General features: G+C 26.5%; 2 protein-coding genes across 2 annotated transcripts; one reads left to right on the top strand and one right to left on the bottom strand.

The window, feature by feature from the left end:
- The first annotated feature begins 208 nt into the window (after positions 1 to 208).
- Positions 209 to 5,953, top strand: LOC135931226 (small ribosomal subunit protein mS22-like). The gene is made up of 4 exons (XM_065468189.1): positions 209 to 450; positions 494 to 637; positions 686 to 772; positions 5,265 to 5,953. The coding sequence occupies exons 1-4, from the start codon at positions 349 to 351 to the stop codon at positions 5,901 to 5,903; spliced, it is 972 nt and encodes a 323-aa protein (XP_065324261.1). The 5' UTR covers positions 209 to 348; the 3' UTR covers positions 5,904 to 5,953.
- On the bottom strand, positions 5,930 to 9,872 carry LOC135931227 (uncharacterized). The gene is made up of 6 exons (XM_065468190.1): positions 9,787 to 9,872; positions 9,361 to 9,511; positions 9,213 to 9,319; positions 8,982 to 9,172; positions 8,705 to 8,943; positions 5,930 to 6,220 (listed from the first exon to the last, which is right to left on the bottom strand). The coding sequence occupies exons 2-6, from the start codon at positions 9,433 to 9,435 to the stop codon at positions 6,119 to 6,121; spliced, it is 714 nt and encodes a 237-aa protein (XP_065324262.1). The 5' UTR covers positions 9,436 to 9,511; positions 9,787 to 9,872; the 3' UTR covers positions 5,930 to 6,118.
- Positions 9,873 to 18,298: the final 8,426 nt, after the last annotated feature.

Below are 18,298 nucleotides of genomic sequence, written 5' to 3'. Positions count from 1 at the left end.
TCTCTTCTTTATTAAAAATATAAATAGTATTTGCTCACATATTTTAGATAAATTTACTGAAATCTTTTAACATTCATTCATAATATCATGCTGAAATATTTTTTCAAATTTCGTTCATTATCAAATAAGTATTATCATTATAATAATGTCATTTGTCTGTCACAACTTGTTGCAAATGAATTTAAACTTAAAGATTTTATTCCTTTATTTGAAAATATTGATATTGGGGAAATATTTTTATCATCGAATGTTCAAAACATCATACTAAATATTAACAAAGAAATTCTAGATGTAAGCAAAGTCTTTCAACCTATAAAACAGAAGGTTGAATTATCAACAATTAAACTAATGACAAATGAAGAATTAGCGCCATTAATTGATGATGCTAAAGTTAGAGCCCTACATAAATTACAATCACCACCAATATTAGCCCCACGAAAACCCATAAAAGTAAATATTACATTAAGTTATTAATTCTATTTAAAGTTAAAAGGGGATTTTAGAAGAAAATATTCAAATTAAAGATTTTGACACTGCAAATTATGTTTTTACAGATATTACCTTTGGAATTAATGATAGAGAAAGATTTATTGTGGTTAGAGAACCTAATGGTATCCTGAGAAAAGCAACATGGGAAGTGAGTATAAGTTTATTTCAATATAGATACCTTATATATTTAACTAAGGAAAGAGATCACATGAATCAAATTTATTTTCCAAAAGAAAAAAGAGAATTGAGAGTACCCAAAATGTTTGATGAAGAATATTTTCAAGTTTATATATTTATTTTTATGAGATAATATAATACCTGTGCCAATGCTATCATAACATTTAAATTGTTTAAGATTTTTATTATATCTATAATTTTTAGATATTTTTTTATAGACATTTTATTTTAAAATATTATGGTCAGCCTAATCTTATTTCATTTAATCCAACTAGCCCTCTTAATATTTTTTAAAATTTATTTGAAAAGTAAAATATGCATTAGGCTTAAAGTTATAGATTTTAATAATTTTATTCTTCATTATGGTTACAAATAATTGGAAGTCATATCTAGTCAGAAAAGGTAAATTAAATGATTCCCATATAATATGAGCTACTGGGTCTATTATTATATAATTAAAAAAATAATGTTGATTTTTGCTTAGGGGTCTTAGGACTTACTTTGTTTCTGTGATATATATATATATGTAATTTATTTTTAGTGCCTATTTATTTAACAGGATTCTTATATTGTTTTCTTCCAAACTTCCTTTTACCATCATGGTGATATATTGTGTAGCTCATGCTATTACTCTTTTTTTTTGATAATCTGAATTAGGTTGCTGTTTGATGGAGTGTTGTTAAACGACTTGTTTTGAGCCGATTTCTAAAAACGGCTAATTCAATATTTCATCCAAAATAGTATTACGCAAGCCTGAAGATTTTGCTTGTAGAAGAAACAAAGGTTTGGACATCTATTAGCGAAATCTTGAGGCTTAGGCAATATTTTTCTGGCTAAAATATTGAGTTAGCCATTTTTAAAAATTGGCTCAAAACATTAACAACACTAGTTTGATGTTGCAATGGGTCAGGCAAATTTAAAAAAATAAGTGGGCTAAGTAATTGTGCATAATTTTTTTTAAGTTCAGGCTGAACAATTTATACCAAAAAAATCAGGCAAGGCCTCACAAATTTTTGATTTTTTATAAATTTTAATAGGGTAGTCTAGGCATTAAATACATTTTTAAACTAATATTTTGATTAATACTATTTTAAAATAAATTGCAATATGCTTAATTATTTGTATTTTAAGTGGTGTCTAAATATAATATTGAATCTATAAATAGTATAGTAAATTCATAATTAACAAGTTATTTATAATATAATTCAATTACACATAGACAATACAGATATCAAACAGAATAAATTTATAATATTATTTTTGTAGAAATACATAAACATAGAAGAGTTATAAGTAGTGTTGTTAAATGGCTGGATTTGAGTCGATTATTAAAAATGGCTAACTCATTATTTTAGCAGAGATATATTATCTTAACCTTGAGATTTCTTTTCAAACCTTTTTGCCACTTTATGAGCAAAATCTTGAGGCTTACATAATATTTTTTTGGATAAAATATTGAATTAGCCGTTTTTAAAAATCAGCTCAAAACAAGCCATTTAACAACACTAGTTATAAGAGCCTTAATTTACCCTGAAAAATAATTAGATATTAAAATGTGATGGCCAAAAAATTTTTAAATAATTTTAATAGACCATGCTAGACAAATTAAAATGAAATGTAATTTACTGGGCTGTGCAAAAATTCTTAAAGGGCCAGGCCCTGCAGATCCATAGTTTACACATAAAATATCTAACACCAATGGTAAATAAGAGTTTAAAGATAACAAAAGGGACTCAATTATATAGTATAAACATTAAAAATGGATTACAAATATATTATGAGAAAAGCAAACTCAAGTGCAAAGATCCTCTGCATGAATAAAATTAACACTTATTTTTTATAACTTATTGTATATTGCAAGATTTGTTTTCTATAATTTATTTACAATAATATACTTATTTTTTAAATTTAGGCAGAAAGTAGTAATTTTTCTGTAGCTCATAGATTCTTATGAGAACATTTTTTGGTGTCGACATAGTGTTGTTGTTGTAAAATGATGATATCATTTTTTTGGCGTCGACATGGTGTTTGTTAAATGGCTAAGAGGTTGATTTAGCTATTTTAGTCAAATTCAGAATATGTGGTTAAACAAGCAATATGAGTCAGCGTGATTATTTCTTGGATAGGGTAATAATAGTATAGTCATATATCTACAACATTACACATAAATACTTGAATTTCAAATTTTAAAAAATTTAATTTGACCCAAACCGATGGGGGGGGGGGGGGGGGGGTTAAAATTTTTATAAATTTTCCTCATTGAAATAATAATAGCAGGCCGATTCAAGATAAATTTTCGACTCATCAAGCCAACTTGTAACAAACGCATCTGGTTCATTGAGCCACTCAGTAAAGTCTTATTTTACGATTCCACCTAGATTTCGGAGTCGTAAAAACTTTAACATTAGTGTTGAGTATAGATAGATGGTATATAATATTTAAGAATAGTTCTGACTTCCTCTTTAATTTTACACTATTCAATTTTATTAACGTCGTTACTTTTACATCATAGTCGGGGAAAAGGTAATTAACTTACTCGTTACTTTAAAAAAAATAAAACGCGCCACATTACTTTTTAATAAGTGTAACATTATTCGTTATTTTCAATTTAAACTACTATAACAGGTTTTAATATTTTATAGATATGTAAAACAAGGTTGAGTAGTAATTTTTAAATATATAATTAACTCGATAATTACAGACCCAATGTAATTAGTAAATCTAATTAATTTCATTTTAAAAATGAAGGAATTAATTTTTTAGGCACATCATTTGTGACTAATAGCCAGCGTCTACATGAGTGGGAGGGGTAGGAACAGTTTGCATCTTATTTTTTTGATAGGGTAGGCTGCTTTAATGGAGGTATGATAAATTTTATGGGGGGTTATCTATTAAATTTTGAGATCAAATAGGACAAAATTTATTGCTGTAAAAATTAATACTATTATTATAATACAATTCATCGACCAAATCTATATATTGCAAACAATCATACACATTGTTTTCCACATAAAACTTTCTGCTATCCTTGTAATTTAAAAGGTTTAGATATTTTAGCAAGCTCATAATGCCTTAATAATTTATTGTAAATAATGGAGCTTTTAATTGAATTTATTATCTAAAAAATAAATTCTTTATATTCACAAAATATCGATAGTTGGTAGTAGAGATAGATTAATTTAAGTTATTTTATTAATTCTCTGAAAAGTGTATCAATAAATTAAAAAAATGAAAATAATAATAGAGAGACACCGTCGCCGAAGGCGGCGGAAATTTTAGGGGGGTAGGCACAGATTTTTGAAGGGGCTTTGCATCCAGTGAAAATCCTGTCAAGTAAACGCTGCTAATAGTTATAATTAATTATAATCCCTTTTCTTAAATCTATTTAATTTTTTATGAAAAACGATTAATGGTTGATATCTAATTTATAATTTTGGTAATATAATTAGGTAGGAAGTAATAACGTCCATAAAAGAAACTATTTTTACTTGAATTCTTATTTAATTGAGATAAAAATTTCAGTGATAATTAACCAGAAATAAATAAGAGTTGATATAAAAACTTAAAATTTTTAAGGATGATTTCTAATTTGTTTTTATTTTTTTCAATAAAACTTTGGTTTTGGTTGGCACTAAAAATTCTCAATTTTTCTATTCCTTATAATCCTTATTTGACAATAAGTAATAAAAAAATTATAAATATGTCCCACCCTCAAAGATAACACGCATTAAAAAATATATATTATTTTACTCCTAAAAATCAAACTTAAGCATTATATCGAAAATTGGCATAAAAAATATGGAATTATTGATTTCATAAAGCCTTGCGAGTCTTAAGCTCGGCCTTAAAACTAACATAGACAATGATGTTTTCACTTCCTTTATCTGAATAAAATGATAACTCGAATTAATCTATTATAAGAATAGCAATTAGTAAATTTTACTTTATAAAAATGTGTAAAATTTTGCAGCAAAGTCCAACCTCTCATATTCTGCCATCGAAAAACTTAAATCCTAAAAAAACAAATACGCTGGCCTCACCAACACTGTGTTCAAAATCGTTACCAAGACCCTAGGCATGTTTGGAAGTGAGGCTCTCAATTTCATTAAAGATCATAGGAAAAAAATGAGAGGTCTCAGGGGACCCCAATGAAAAATTTTACCTTCGTTTTCAATTTTTTAAATATTCACTCTTATCTAGGGTGATATGTACCCTTTTTTAAATATTTTTTTTCTCTTAGTTCTTTTTGGTTTTTCTTTATAGATTTATATATATTTTTTTTTTAATTTTATTTTTTAATATATCCTTATTTGTGTTTTAATTCAATAGTGCATATATCCCATTTTAAAATAAAGTATCATCTAATAAGAAAAGTGTAATTATATTTTGAATAAAAATTTCCTGCATATTGGGGAGGGAATTTTCGGGTCAGACAACTTGTGAAAAATATCTTTAAATGAACCCTTTCAAAAGTTTCCATGCCAGTTTAGGTGGCAGGACCACTAAAATTTAGGCGTATAAGATATTTTGGAAAATTCGAGTTGTCTTGATTCTTTGCAAATCATATATATTTTTCCTCTTTATTTTATTTTACATAGGACGCCCTGGAAAAGGGTAGACATATATTCGTACTAAACAGAATCATAGTCCAATTCGAACCTGACCATCCGGACTACCTTAAACACATGTTCAGAGTCTTCGATCACCTAATCCTCCACTCCAAATTGGAAACCATAAGATCCACCCGTTATTTTGGCACCTGTGTTTTATATTGCGCGCTCAGGGGCAACGTGGACGACATATTGTTGTATATCTTGAAAGATATGGGTAAAACGCCAACAAGCTATGATAATCTGGACACAAAACTTGAGAGTATTTCACTAAAACCATCTAACGCTGCTATAAAGGCGTCTTACCTTACTGTCCAGCTATATGATATCGCCCAAGAACAATTATATTCTACATTTAATAAAACCAAAAGTGATAATAATATTTCGACAATTAATAGTTGTCCCATAGAAAATGACCAAGATTTAACTCTAAATACTCGATTACTAGAGAATGATGATACAGAACCTCTTTTATTTCAAATTTTAAATTACGTGAAAAAACGCAGGGACAATAAATCGCTCCACAAGGTAATCGGGAAAGATGATATCAAATTGAGAGAACTGACTGACATAATAAAAGTTTTATTAAACACCGAAGATGATCTTGAGAATCAAAGGCAATTATAACTTTTGGTTCTACTTATAGTTTATATTTTTTTTAAAAATATGAATTTTGTTGTGAAAATATTTGCGAAATATAAAATGTTGTAAATTTTATATCAATATAAATTATAATAATTTTATAATATCGAATTTTATCATATTTTCGAAAAAAATGAATGGAATAGTTTTAATGGTCAGTTGTTCAGATATTAATTTTTTTTTCCTGATTATGAGTGGTTCTAAGACTTGATATTATTTTTAAATCTTTTATTACGTAACTCTTTCTCCCATTCTTTTTTTCTTGAAAGAAATAGCATCATTGCTGTCTTAGCATCTTCAATCTTAAGATTAATAAGTTATAAAAGGAATATTTTAAATTAAATACCACATGTTGAAAGTCATTTAATAAAATATAAATCTTTCTATGATAATAAGATATATTTAATTATTGAACTTTTGGTCAATATAATTTATAAAGTATTTTAAATATCAAATCAAAAAACCTTAAGCTAGCAAGAATCAAGAAGGTAACAAAGAGATATGTTCAATATTAAGAAAACTTATAAAATATTCAACTTTAAAAAAAAATGGATTATATATCTTAACCCTTTTAGCGCGCAGCGAGATCATTTGTCATCAAAATTTTTAATCAATTAATTTTTATATTTAAAAATCTAATGGGTTGCTACTTAGACACATGAATTTACAAATTAATATTTATTATTTCGTATTTTATCATTAACCTGACAAAATCATTATTTTATTATATCAAAATACAAGTTCAAAGTTAGGTATTTTACGCGCCTAAATTTTTACTCTTTTACATCGATAACCATTCTATATAAATCAAAGTTATATAATGTTTTTATAATAGATTATTACTAGTATTTCAAATTTAGTAAAAAAAATTTAACAATAACTATTATTTATATGATTTTTTGAAGGAAATCCAAATTGGTAACATTGGGATTTTATAATGTAATTTTTTTCACAAATTTTTTATAATTAGATATTGAAAATATGATATAGTAAGAATTAAATATATGTTATTTTCCATTTATAAAGTCAATATAATATTTGCAAAAAGTTAAGAAAGTGGGAATTGTTTTTATAACACTTTTTTTTAAAATTTTTATAAATAATTTTTAGATGACCTCAATGTATATTATACCAGAGGGAGATAAATTTAAATAAATTAGCACAAAACCGCATAAATGGGGAATTAAATTTTCGCTTTATGTGGATCGTCTGGAATGCTATATGATTTCGAAATATATTTAAGAAAATCCACAAATATAAAAAAAACTTTGATGGGAATTAGTGGAGATATTGTTATACGACTATTAGAAACTGTTCCCCCACATAAAAATCATAAAATTTACATGGATAACTTTTTTTCTTCATATAATTTAGCAGCTGCGCTCAAAGATAATGGGTTTATCATATCGGGGACCCTTAGATCTAATCGATTATCGAAATGTCATCTGGTTGATGATAAAATCTTAAAGGAAAAAGGAAGAGGGTCTATGATTATAAAGTGGATTCTAATGATATTATAATTTGCAAATGGTTTGATAACAAATCGGTTATCACCATATCATCATTTATGGGTATACATCCCATATCACGAACGAGAAGATGGTCAGTGTCTGATAAATCTTTTATCAATGTCAAAATTCCAGCCATATTTCAAGACTATTACGGGTATAAGCGGGGTGGATCTCCATGATATGCTAATTGAACTCTACAGAACTGACATAAAATGGAAGCGTTTTTACATGCGAGTTTTCTTTCATTTATTAGATTCCTGTGTAGTGAATTCATGGTTGCTCTATAGACGCCACATGAAACAGAAAAATAGTTAACATGTATCCCTTTTAGTATTTAAAACTCAGATAGCTAAAGGATTGATGATGGTTGGAAAGGAAAATGATGGAAAAGAAGGTAGACCTACGTTGAAGATTGAAAAAAAGGAAGGAAGTTGAATAGTTTTCATCCAATCCCAGATTAGATAAAACAGGGCATTGGCCATCAGCGGCTAGTAGACACAGATGCAAGTATTGCGAATATGGTTATTCAAGATTTGAATGTATAAAATGTAAAATATCTTTATGTTTAAATAAAAATCGCAATTGTTTTATTTCTTATCATTCAAAATAAATTATATTTTTTTACATATGAATATCCCAATGATGACAATTGGTAACATTAAATAATTCTATATATATACTTTTTTAAATAAAAAAAGTTGAAAATGTGTTATTTGTGTCTTGTTTAACTCAGTTTAAGAAAAAAAAATTTTTTGTTCACGGGATATTTTGGGCACGAAAAGGTTAAGAGATGATTAATTATTGCCTGATCTTCTAATACTCCACTTTCTAAGCAAAATTTTATGATGAATATTCATCAAAATTTGGTTAGACATATGTAGTGTTATTAAATGGTTTGATTTAAGTGAATTTTTTAAAATAGTTAATTTAATATTTTATGAAATGAAGATTTTGTTCAATTACTGAAATTTTGAAGCTTATGCAATAATTTTTACTTTTAATTATTGAGTTAACTATTTTTAAATATTAGCTTAAATCAAACCATTTAAATATCCTAATTTTAAGATGCTAATATCTGACAAAAAATATAGTGACCGGTACATGAAAATTTTGAAATACATGAAATAAAATTGCCTTAACTTTAAGGTTATAAAGATTTTTTACTCACAAATTTTACAAAATTAAGTATTAGCATAACTCTATAACTAGTTAATATGGTCATTGTAATTAAAATGTTTATAAAGATAGAGCAAATAAATTTTAGAAAAAAATTACTGGATTATGTATCCCATTTTGAATATTTGTATCTAGAAAAATTTTTGCTAATTTTTTTAAAGAAGGATATTTTGTCTTGACTGCTTGACAAAAGAATTTATGTTTTGAAGTGTCACGTATTTTGCTTCTGGGATGAGTTAGGTATAAAACTTTTAGGTCATTCTTCAGTGCATGGCCCACTAATATTTTATCCTTTAATATATCTGCCACATCTTTTTGTACAACTTTAAAGGATTTACCTAAATTAATCCTAAATGATAAATTCAAAATTGTTAACCTTCATTCATATCCTTATATGTCATTCCAGTTATATCATATCGGAAATCTGTAATTTTTTCTCTAGGTTTTACAAATGTATCATAAATACATTGACCATTTTTATTAACAATTGACACTCTGGCTAAATGATTTTCTTGTCCATTATATCCAGTTCCCACAAATTCACAATCTATTGCTATATATTTAGTACTTCAGTTAAATCATTAAATATTATTTAATGAGTATTTACTTTAACAAATGAGAATCTGTATTTAAAACTTTCTTATCTAAAAAATGTTGATTATTAGATTTAAATTTTTTTCTGATGGTTCTAGGATTTCTATTTTTCTCAATTTTCTATAAATGTACTTAATTAAAATTATATACTTATAAGTAACCTTTAACAAGCACTTCCAATTTGTTGAATATTGTGATGAATTTTTTGGTATTTTGGGGGTTGTTTTGATTTCCATAAATCTTATATTTTATTATTCGATTATGTTGTAAGAGCACGATATAGCGAAAAATTGGGAATCTCGCTTATATCACCTATAAAATTTTTTAAATAAATTTGAAATATTAATAGATGCTAGGGATAGGGAAGCAAAAATATCTATTTAAATTGTTTTTAAAAAAATAGACGAAATATTCTTATTTGCAGATTTTTTTATAAATTTAATTTAAATAGATACTAGCATCTATTAATATCAATTTACAATTTTCTAAGAGATATTAACAAGATTCCTAATTTTTCACTGTTTCTTCTGAATTACTCTACAGCAGAGATTAGTGAAATTTTATCAGATGTAATCAATTTAAGATACCGAATGTGATTTCTATTGCAAAAATTTTGTCGGTTGTTTATAAGTAATTAAGGGATTTATTAACGCTTTTGCTCTTTGACGTTGAAGATTCATCAGAGCTACACTAGGTATTCCTCATTTCCATGGAGCAAAATTTTGGTTGAAAAATAAAAATGAAGAGCTCTCCACACGTTTGTGGGCAAGCTGCATGTCCTTTTAGCACAAACAGTTGGAAAAATTTTGCATAAACTTCTGAGAGCAAGGCAAAGAAAGTTTATACCCAAGAACTATAGTATAATTTAATTACTAATGGTGAGGTGTAGAATATTTAAAGTTTAAGATTTCTTTGTGTGAGTTTTAAATGATTCCAAATCAATTTTGAATGTATTTGAATATTTAATATATTGAAGGATTTATTTATACCTATCAAAAAAGAATTTAAAATATCATATCCCTTAAATTACATATTTTTATAATAACTTTTCTTAATTAGTATAATCTATTAGAGATGTAATTGATGATATATTATTGTTATTTGTATTTTGATTGAGCGAAAATATGGATATTTGTCTTTCATTTAAAGTATCTCTCTTTAATACGAAATATTATTTTTGACAGAGATCTTAAAGTTATTTAGTTTTATAAATTGTTTCATGTTGATATATAATTCCATAGTTTTATAGTACCATAGTGATTTGTACTTTGTGTACTGTTTCCCTTTGTATATTTAAGGCCATGTGATCAGGGTTGCCAGGTCAAAAGTTTCAAATTGCAGGAGAAAATTGGTATTATGCGGGAGAAATACGAAAATTGTGGTAGAAATATAAAAATTGCTAAAAAAAAATTTTTGCGGGCCGAAAGACCGCAACGGCTTTCGGCCAGGATTTTGTTGATTAAGTTATCCACCTATTATTTTTTTTACAATTAGTTTATATAAATACAAAGTCGGTAACTATTTTTCAAAATAAAATAACATCTTGATTTATTAAAATATATTAATTTATAAAAAAAAACAACGATCTTTTTTAAATATACAAGAATGTAAACAAGATAAAATTTTATAAAAAAAAACAATTTTAATTTTACAATTAAAAATATAATTTATGCGAATGTCCCGCAAAACGACCGCAATTGGAAATCTACCGTGTGTGTGTATAACATTATAGGGATAGGCGCTTAATTATCACTAATCACGTTTAAATACATATAAGGTACTATAAAAATAAGAAATAATACAGATGCAACTACAGTTGCGGCAATTGTAATCACTTATCTTGTAGTACAACATTCAAAGAGATACTTATCATCACAATGTTGGTACATTCTTTTTCCCATAATATTTAACGACTCTAATATAAATGAAAACTATACTTGTAGAACAAAAATGAGCAAGGCTATCAATATTTTAGGACCTAAATCCAGGAGGTCAATTCTTGACGTTTTGAAAGATGGGCATACATATGCAATTCTAACAAATGCATTTAATCCTTCATCCTCCGCTATTTCAACAAAATTAAGGTCGTTTCAATACAACTATTAAATTTTTCCCCCTAAAATAGGGAAAAATCCAAAAACATAGCTAACCATATAATGGTAAATATAGTAGATTCGAGATTATCAATAAATTTCATGTCAGCTTTCTGATCTGGTAATGCCTCAGTGAATTTGGTAAAACAGTGTATTTCAGAATTGAGTCAGCACAATGTTGGTTGCGATATGTTCCTAATACAGGCCAAAGATAGAATTTTAAAATTTTATAAACCTTTAAAAAATATTTCTTAAATAAAGCTTATAAAAGTGGTCCTAACATTTTGAAAAAATTTTTCAATAATGAATGGCAGAGATATATTTATGAATGATTTCACATGTAGGAAATCTACTACATGCTGTTAATGTGTAGTTGCAATCAGAAGAATCTTAACAAAGATTCATAAAATTATGCTTCAGATCTGTTCATCTTTACAGTTAAAAATTGATAATAAATTTTATGGCGCCATTGCTAAAACTTAATTATATTTTATTTGAAATTTAAATAATAGAACTAAATGTTTACGGTTGTTATTGAGATATTTATAAAATTCCTTGGCATGACATATATATTTGTTTAACCATTAGCTCGGCATATAATGTTGTTAAAGCAATCCGATTTCTCTCCTTTTTCCAGGCAGTCCTCATCAGGCTAAAAATGCGCTCGGATGAGGTATTAGAATGAGGTTAGGAGAAGACATACTAGCATATTTTTTCCAAGCATGGGATTTATCGTTATTACGAAAAAATTCTATCCATTTCTCATCTGCTTTTAGACCATCTAACTAAGTATTTTGGCGAATCATAAAAAATAGACAGAATTACAATCTCCTCAAAAAAAGATATCAATGTCTTTCGATATTTTTAATATATTTATTAAATTATAAAAACCATCAATTGATGGTTTCTGTTCCAAGGTCATAATATTTATACAATTGTAAATAGAGTTATTAGAATCAAATTTTGATTGTAAATATTCTAAAATTGTCTTAATAAAAATATCTGCTTCATTTAAAAATGTATTAATTAAGTATTATTTGAACATTTTAATATAATATATTTAGCAAGAGCACCATAAAATTTATTATCAATTTTAACTGTAGAGATGAACAGAGCTGTAGCATGATTTTGTGAATCTTTTTTAATAAAGAATATTCTGATTGCAACTGAATATTAACTCCATGAAGTAGATTTCCTACATGTAAAACGAATCCTAAATAAAAAATTTTCAAAATTTTAGGACAGCTTTTAAAATCTCTATTTAAGAAGTATTTTTTAAGTGTTTGTAAAATTTTAAAATTCTATCGATGGCAGGTATTAATGACAACCACCTGATAGGTATATATCGCAACAACTTATACCATTCCAAGTCAGACCACTTCACCAACTCTTTTAATTCATTAACTCTTTTAGTTGATGAACTAAATTCGTTAAAACATTTCATTACAATTATTTCGATATCCACAGATAGTACATTCTGCCTTCTTGCAAGAATTATGTAGTATATGGCATATACAGCCAATTGGTGATAATTCATTATTGTGCTACCTCAATTCGGTAACTTTGGTTTTTGCCCAAATTTACAAAGGTATTATCAGCGCAGAGATCTAACATGCAAATCATTGATAACCCTGAATCACCTATATTTACCATTATGTGGCTAGCTACATTGTTGGATTTTTCACTATCAGAGGAAAAATTTTTAACAGTTATATTGAAATGTACTTATTCTTGTTGAAATAGCGAAGGATCGAGGGAAATGTTTTAATATTTCCCTCATTAGATGCATCTGTTAGAATTGCATATGGATTCCCATCTTACAAATCGTCTAGAATTGGGGAGATGATAGACTTACGCCAAATGGCGTATTAGCAAGAAATAAAAGTTATATTTTATCTTATTTATTTTCCCATTTTATAAAAAGTTACGAAGTTAAATAAACGAAATTAAATGCCCAATATTTTTTGATGATGTTCGCAATAGTTCTTAGTTCTTACCAAAGGTATATTATTGATATAGACAAATTTATAAACCTTTTTAATTAGATGATAAAAAAATCTTCTTTACACTATTTGAAGGATTTTCAAGTGACCTAGTAGAGGTAGACTTTGTACACTCAGACTCAAAGTTAAAAAATTGTAATTATTTACAGTTAATTGTAATTCTTAAAAATCATGATTAATTTACTTTTTTAAAATATTTAAAGCCATAGATGACACATTCATTAAAATCATTCAACATACATTTAAACATTTTTATAATCCAACTACCAATATTTAGAGAAAATATGCTTTTAAAATTTAGTGTCAGTAAAAAGACAGTCCCCCTAAATATAGGAAGGGTGCTAACTGTTCCATCAAAGATGGAAACAATTGAACCAGATGGGAATTATTTTTACTGGTAATTTAAAAATCATAAAAAAATTTGCCTGATTATATAGGTTAATATTTTATAAATTATAGTTGTATTTTTTTATACTAATATTAATAGGATATGATTTTGTTTCTTTCTTTACCTTAAATTTTAATGAATATATCCTTTATTAATTCAGAACATTATTTTTTTTTAAAGCATGATTGATTTTTTCTTAGATAGTAACATTTAATTTTTTTTAAAAAATAATTAGATCTATAAGTAGAGATTACAGGAAAACAAGACTCCTATGGTTTGATTAGTGAAGAGATTTTATGTGTAGAGAAAAAACGAAAACAAAAAAATATATTTTATTTATTATTAATAATTATTTTAAAAATGTTCATACTATATATATATTATCTAAAAATATAAATTAGAATACATATAATCAAAACGAAAAACAAAAGTAATAATATATAAATTTGAATTGTAAGTCAAAAAGCAAAAATGAAATAACAGTACAAATTTGAATATATAACAATTAGATCACATATGGTCTTGCTGATGCTGCAAAAAAAATATATTAGATTATGCTTAGGGTCAAAATACATGTGAAGATGATGTGCAACAGTATATAATAGAAAAGGTAAATAAGAATGCTGAATGTGCAATGATGCAAAGTGTTGCCACATTTCTACCCCGATTATGGTGTATGCTAACTATGGAGCTTCATTTTGCTAGCAAATGTATCCACTATTTAAATATGATGATGGAAATATAAAAAAATTTATATTAACTATTCTGGATCCCATTGTTAATGTTATTGATTTTGAAGATTAATCACAAATGTTGATAATTTTACTAAAAGTATTTTAGTTGATTGTATTTGTCTAGTTTTTATGCATATTTCTTTTTATTTATCCTATTTTAAGCATATTATAAATAAATAAATAGAATAAAGATATCTTTTTTAATCATACCATTTTTATATACATTTTATTACAACATCATAATCACACCAATTATTATGTTTACTTTAGATTAATTTGTATTGCTTGTACAATTTTTCCCAAATTCTAAAAAAAAATTTGAAATTTTTTTTAAAATCTGAATTAATCTTTTTTTTTAAATCATCAACTCAAAAATGTCTATATTAAAAATTTAGTATATAACATGAATATCATTTTTTTAAATAAAAAAAATAGCCACCTTATAAGATTTAATAAAATGTTAAAATTCATAATGAATATTTTAATGGCAAAAATTTTGCCAAAATACATAATTTGATTAGTTTGAAGTAATTCTAGAAACCCCGAAGAACCATAAGAAAATCTCAAGAAGTCTTTTAGAAATTGGTATAAATATTTTCCAAATGGTTCATAAGTTTTTAAAATTATATTAATTTAGGTGAATTAAAGAAGATTATGGGAGCTCATTTATTAAAAAAATATTATCAAAAGATATAATTTATAAATTTCAACATAAATTTAATAAAAAAATTTATATAAAAAATGAGCAATTGTTGTAAATTTGAAGCTTGCTAGGGAGATTGTTGTGTGTCAATTTTATAGAATAAGTTATCACAAGGTAAGGACTTTAATGTTTCCAACTAACCTTTAAAATAAGACATACAATATAATATAAAATGTATTTCTTTATATTTATTATTTTCTCAATCATTCTAAATTTCCTAATTCATTGCCATCTTATTTTTAATTTATATATCAAAAATAAACAACTATAATTACTTGGAGTGACCAAAATTTAAAAAAATGTTATATAACATTACTGAAAAGATGGCAATAGATATCATCATACCTTAGAATATATAATTTACTATTAACAATAAATAAAGTCAATATACATTTTTGTGAATCTGTAGAATAACATGAATATGTGCCGGTGAATAATAAATAAGTTTTATTAACTTTATTAAATAAAAAATATATTATTAACTAACTTCTTTTTTCTTTTCTTAAGGTATAAATACCTTTTCTAAAATATAAATTAGAATATAAAACGAAATACAAAAAAGTAAAATAATATTAAAAAAGTAAGGTTACGCCGTTTATAAAATAAAATTAGATTATAACAAAAATAATAAAAGTTCAAATGCACAAAACAAAAAATAAGATAAAGGAATAACGCAACATTCTCCCTCTTCTGATAATTTCATCGGAGAAGTCATAGAGAGTTTGTTGTTCAAGTGGTTTATAATTTTGGTAATCAAGTTGTATCACAAATCATCATAACGTTGGCTTGTCCAATCGTTGGTTTGTATAAATCGATTTTGCACGTTGGTTTGTTTAAATCGCAAGCTATCGTAAATTGTCTCCATTAATCATAGCTTGTTTGATAGTACTCAATTGTTATTATCATTTTTCCAAAATTGTTATTATAATAAATAAGTTGCGAATAAGAAATAATAGTTCGTCATAAGAATAAATGAAGAATGATAAATCAATAAGATTGTTATATTTTTAGCGTTTTAATATAAGCGTTTTAATATTTAATTTAGTTTATGCAATTTAACATTTATTTTATATTTTAAGTTACATAGTCTTTTAAATAAACAGGTTTTTTTTTATTCGCACAGGTCTAGAGATAGGTGTTATATCGTTATTATCAGTAATTTTTATATTTTTGTCCATACTTCCCTCCTTAAAAGAATCCTTAGAGTCATAGTTAATAATTGTGTTAAAACAGTTTCTAATTCTTATTTGATCTAAATGTCTCCTCAAAATACCTTTCTCAGTCTTAATTTGGAACAACATATCACTTTCCTTATGTGTGATTATACCTTTGCACCATTTATCATCACCTTGTATTTTATACCAAACAAAATCTCCTACGTTAAAAGTTCTATTTTGTGGTAAAGTAACGTTTATTTTATTCTTCTTTTCCTCCATCGGTTTTAATAAGTCCCATTTAATTCTAATATCTCGATTAAACATTCTCTGTGATGGTGTAACTCCTGTAGTATCATTACGCGTATTTCTGTAATTAAGTAAAAATTTGCTAAGTGCGATATCTGGGTCTATTTTATTATTCCTTTTCATGTGTGTTTTGAACGTTCTAACCATGCGTTCAACCTGGCCATTGGATTGCTGGTGATAAGCAGATGTAAGCACATGTTTAATACCAAAATTGTTGCAAAATTTTTCAAAATCGTTACTCGTAAAGTTAGTGCCGTTATCAGTAACTATAGTTTCAGGTATTCCTTATAGCGAAATAGTTTTAAAGATTTCTTTTAAAGTAACATTAGTCGTAATATTTTTAACAGGAATAATGATTGGAAATTTGCTGTAGGCATCGACTATTATCAACCAATTTTTTGTGAAAAACGGACCCGCATAATCTATATGTATCCTTTCAAACGGTTTAGTTGCCGAAACCCATGGTTTTTGTATCTTTATAGGATTATCGTGATATATATTACAATCATCACAACTTTTCACTTCCATAACAATATCATTATTTATGCCAGGCCACCACATGTAATCTTTGGCTAAGGATTTGATTTTTCCTGCTCCCAAGTGACCTTCATGTAATGACTGTAGTATAGTTTTTCTCATAGAAGACGGAATTATAATTTTATTGCTTTTGTAAAGACAATCTTTAATTATACTTAATTCCAATTCAATGTTTTTATAAATATTATTCATTATAGGTCTGTTGTTATTAATATCATTTATGACTTGTTTTAATTCCGTATCTTTCAAAGTTTCATCACGGATTTGATCAAAGTTAATAGGTAAGTCCTCATATTCATTTTTAATGGTTACATTTTCAATAGTTTCATCACGACATTCTTGTGGTAATCTTGAAAGGCAATCAGGAACAACATTATATTTACCGGCTTTATACTTTATATAAAAATCATATCCTCCTAATGTAATATTCCACTTCTGGAGTCTTAACGACATGGTGCTATTATCCTTAAGACCCTTGGTGAAGATGTGAACTAGAGGCTTATGGTCAGTAATAATTGTAAATTTTGTGCCGATTAAATATTCCTGAAATCTCTTTATGGCGAACATTATAGCGAGAGCCTCACGCTCAATATTGGTATAATTCATTTCAGATTTTAATAAAGTTCTCGACGCGAAAGCTATAGGCTTTTCTTTACCATCTTTTTCAATATGAAATAGAACAGCTCCTAAACCACATTTTGATGCGTCAGAGGCTATCCCTATAGGTAATTCAGGGTTAAAATATGTCAAAGCAGGTGGAAGACTAATTAACTTCTTTAGATCATTAAAACTTTAAGAGTGTTCTAGATTCCAAGCCCATTTTTCTTTATTGACAATCTTATAAAGAGGATCGGCAATTTCCGCAAAATTGTTCAAAAATTTTCTATAGTAGCCAGCCATTCCCAGAAATGTTGATAATTCAGCAGCTGATTTTGGTTCTCGCATATTAATTATTGCTTCAATTTTGTCGTGATTAGCATGAATCCCCTTAGCGTCAATATCATGACCCAGGAACCTCACTTTGTTTTTAAAGAACACACTTTTATTAAAGTTAGGTATTAGCCCAAACGATGATATTCTATCAAACACTTTTTTTATGTTGTTTAGGTGGGCTTCATCATTTTTTCCAGTTATAAGTAAATCATCAATATAAAATATAACGTCATCCATGTCCCCGA

The sequence above is a fragment of the Gordionus sp. m RMFG-2023 genome, chromosome 1 (genome assembly GCF_954871325.1).
Source record: "Gordionus sp. m RMFG-2023 chromosome 1, tfGorSpeb1-WG-v2, whole genome shotgun sequence".
Taxonomy (NCBI): Eukaryota; Metazoa; Nematomorpha; class Gordioida; order Chordodea; family Parachordodidae; genus Gordionus; species Gordionus sp. m RMFG-2023.
Note: the sequence above shows the minus strand (reverse complement) of the source record. Positions and strands in the feature narration are given on the sequence as shown.

Excerpts from the sequence above, each read along its gene's own strand:
- LOC135931226 (XM_065468189.1), top strand. The coding sequence starts at position 349 with ATGACAAATGAAGAATTAGCGCCATTAATTGATGATGCTAAAGTTAGA. Across the intron at positions 451-493 it reads CCCCACGAAAACCCATAAAA|GGGATTTTAGAAGAAAATAT; the intron begins GTAAATATTACA and ends TAAAGTTAAAAG. Across the intron at positions 638-685 it reads TGAGAAAAGCAACATGGGAA|GAAAGAGATCACATGAATCA; the intron begins GTGAGTATAAGT and ends TATTTAACTAAG.
- LOC135931227 (XM_065468190.1), bottom strand. The coding sequence starts at position 9,435 with ATGGAAATCAAAACAACCCCCAAAATACCAAAAAATTCATCACAATAT. Across the intron at positions 8,944-8,981 it reads ATATAAGGATATGAATGAAG|GTAAATCCTTTAAAGTTGTA; the intron begins GTTAACAATTTT and ends GGATTAATTTAG. Across the intron at positions 6,221-8,704 it reads AAAATGGGATACATAATCCA|ATTGAAGATGCTAAGACAGC; the intron begins GTAATTTTTTTC and ends ATTAATCTTAAG.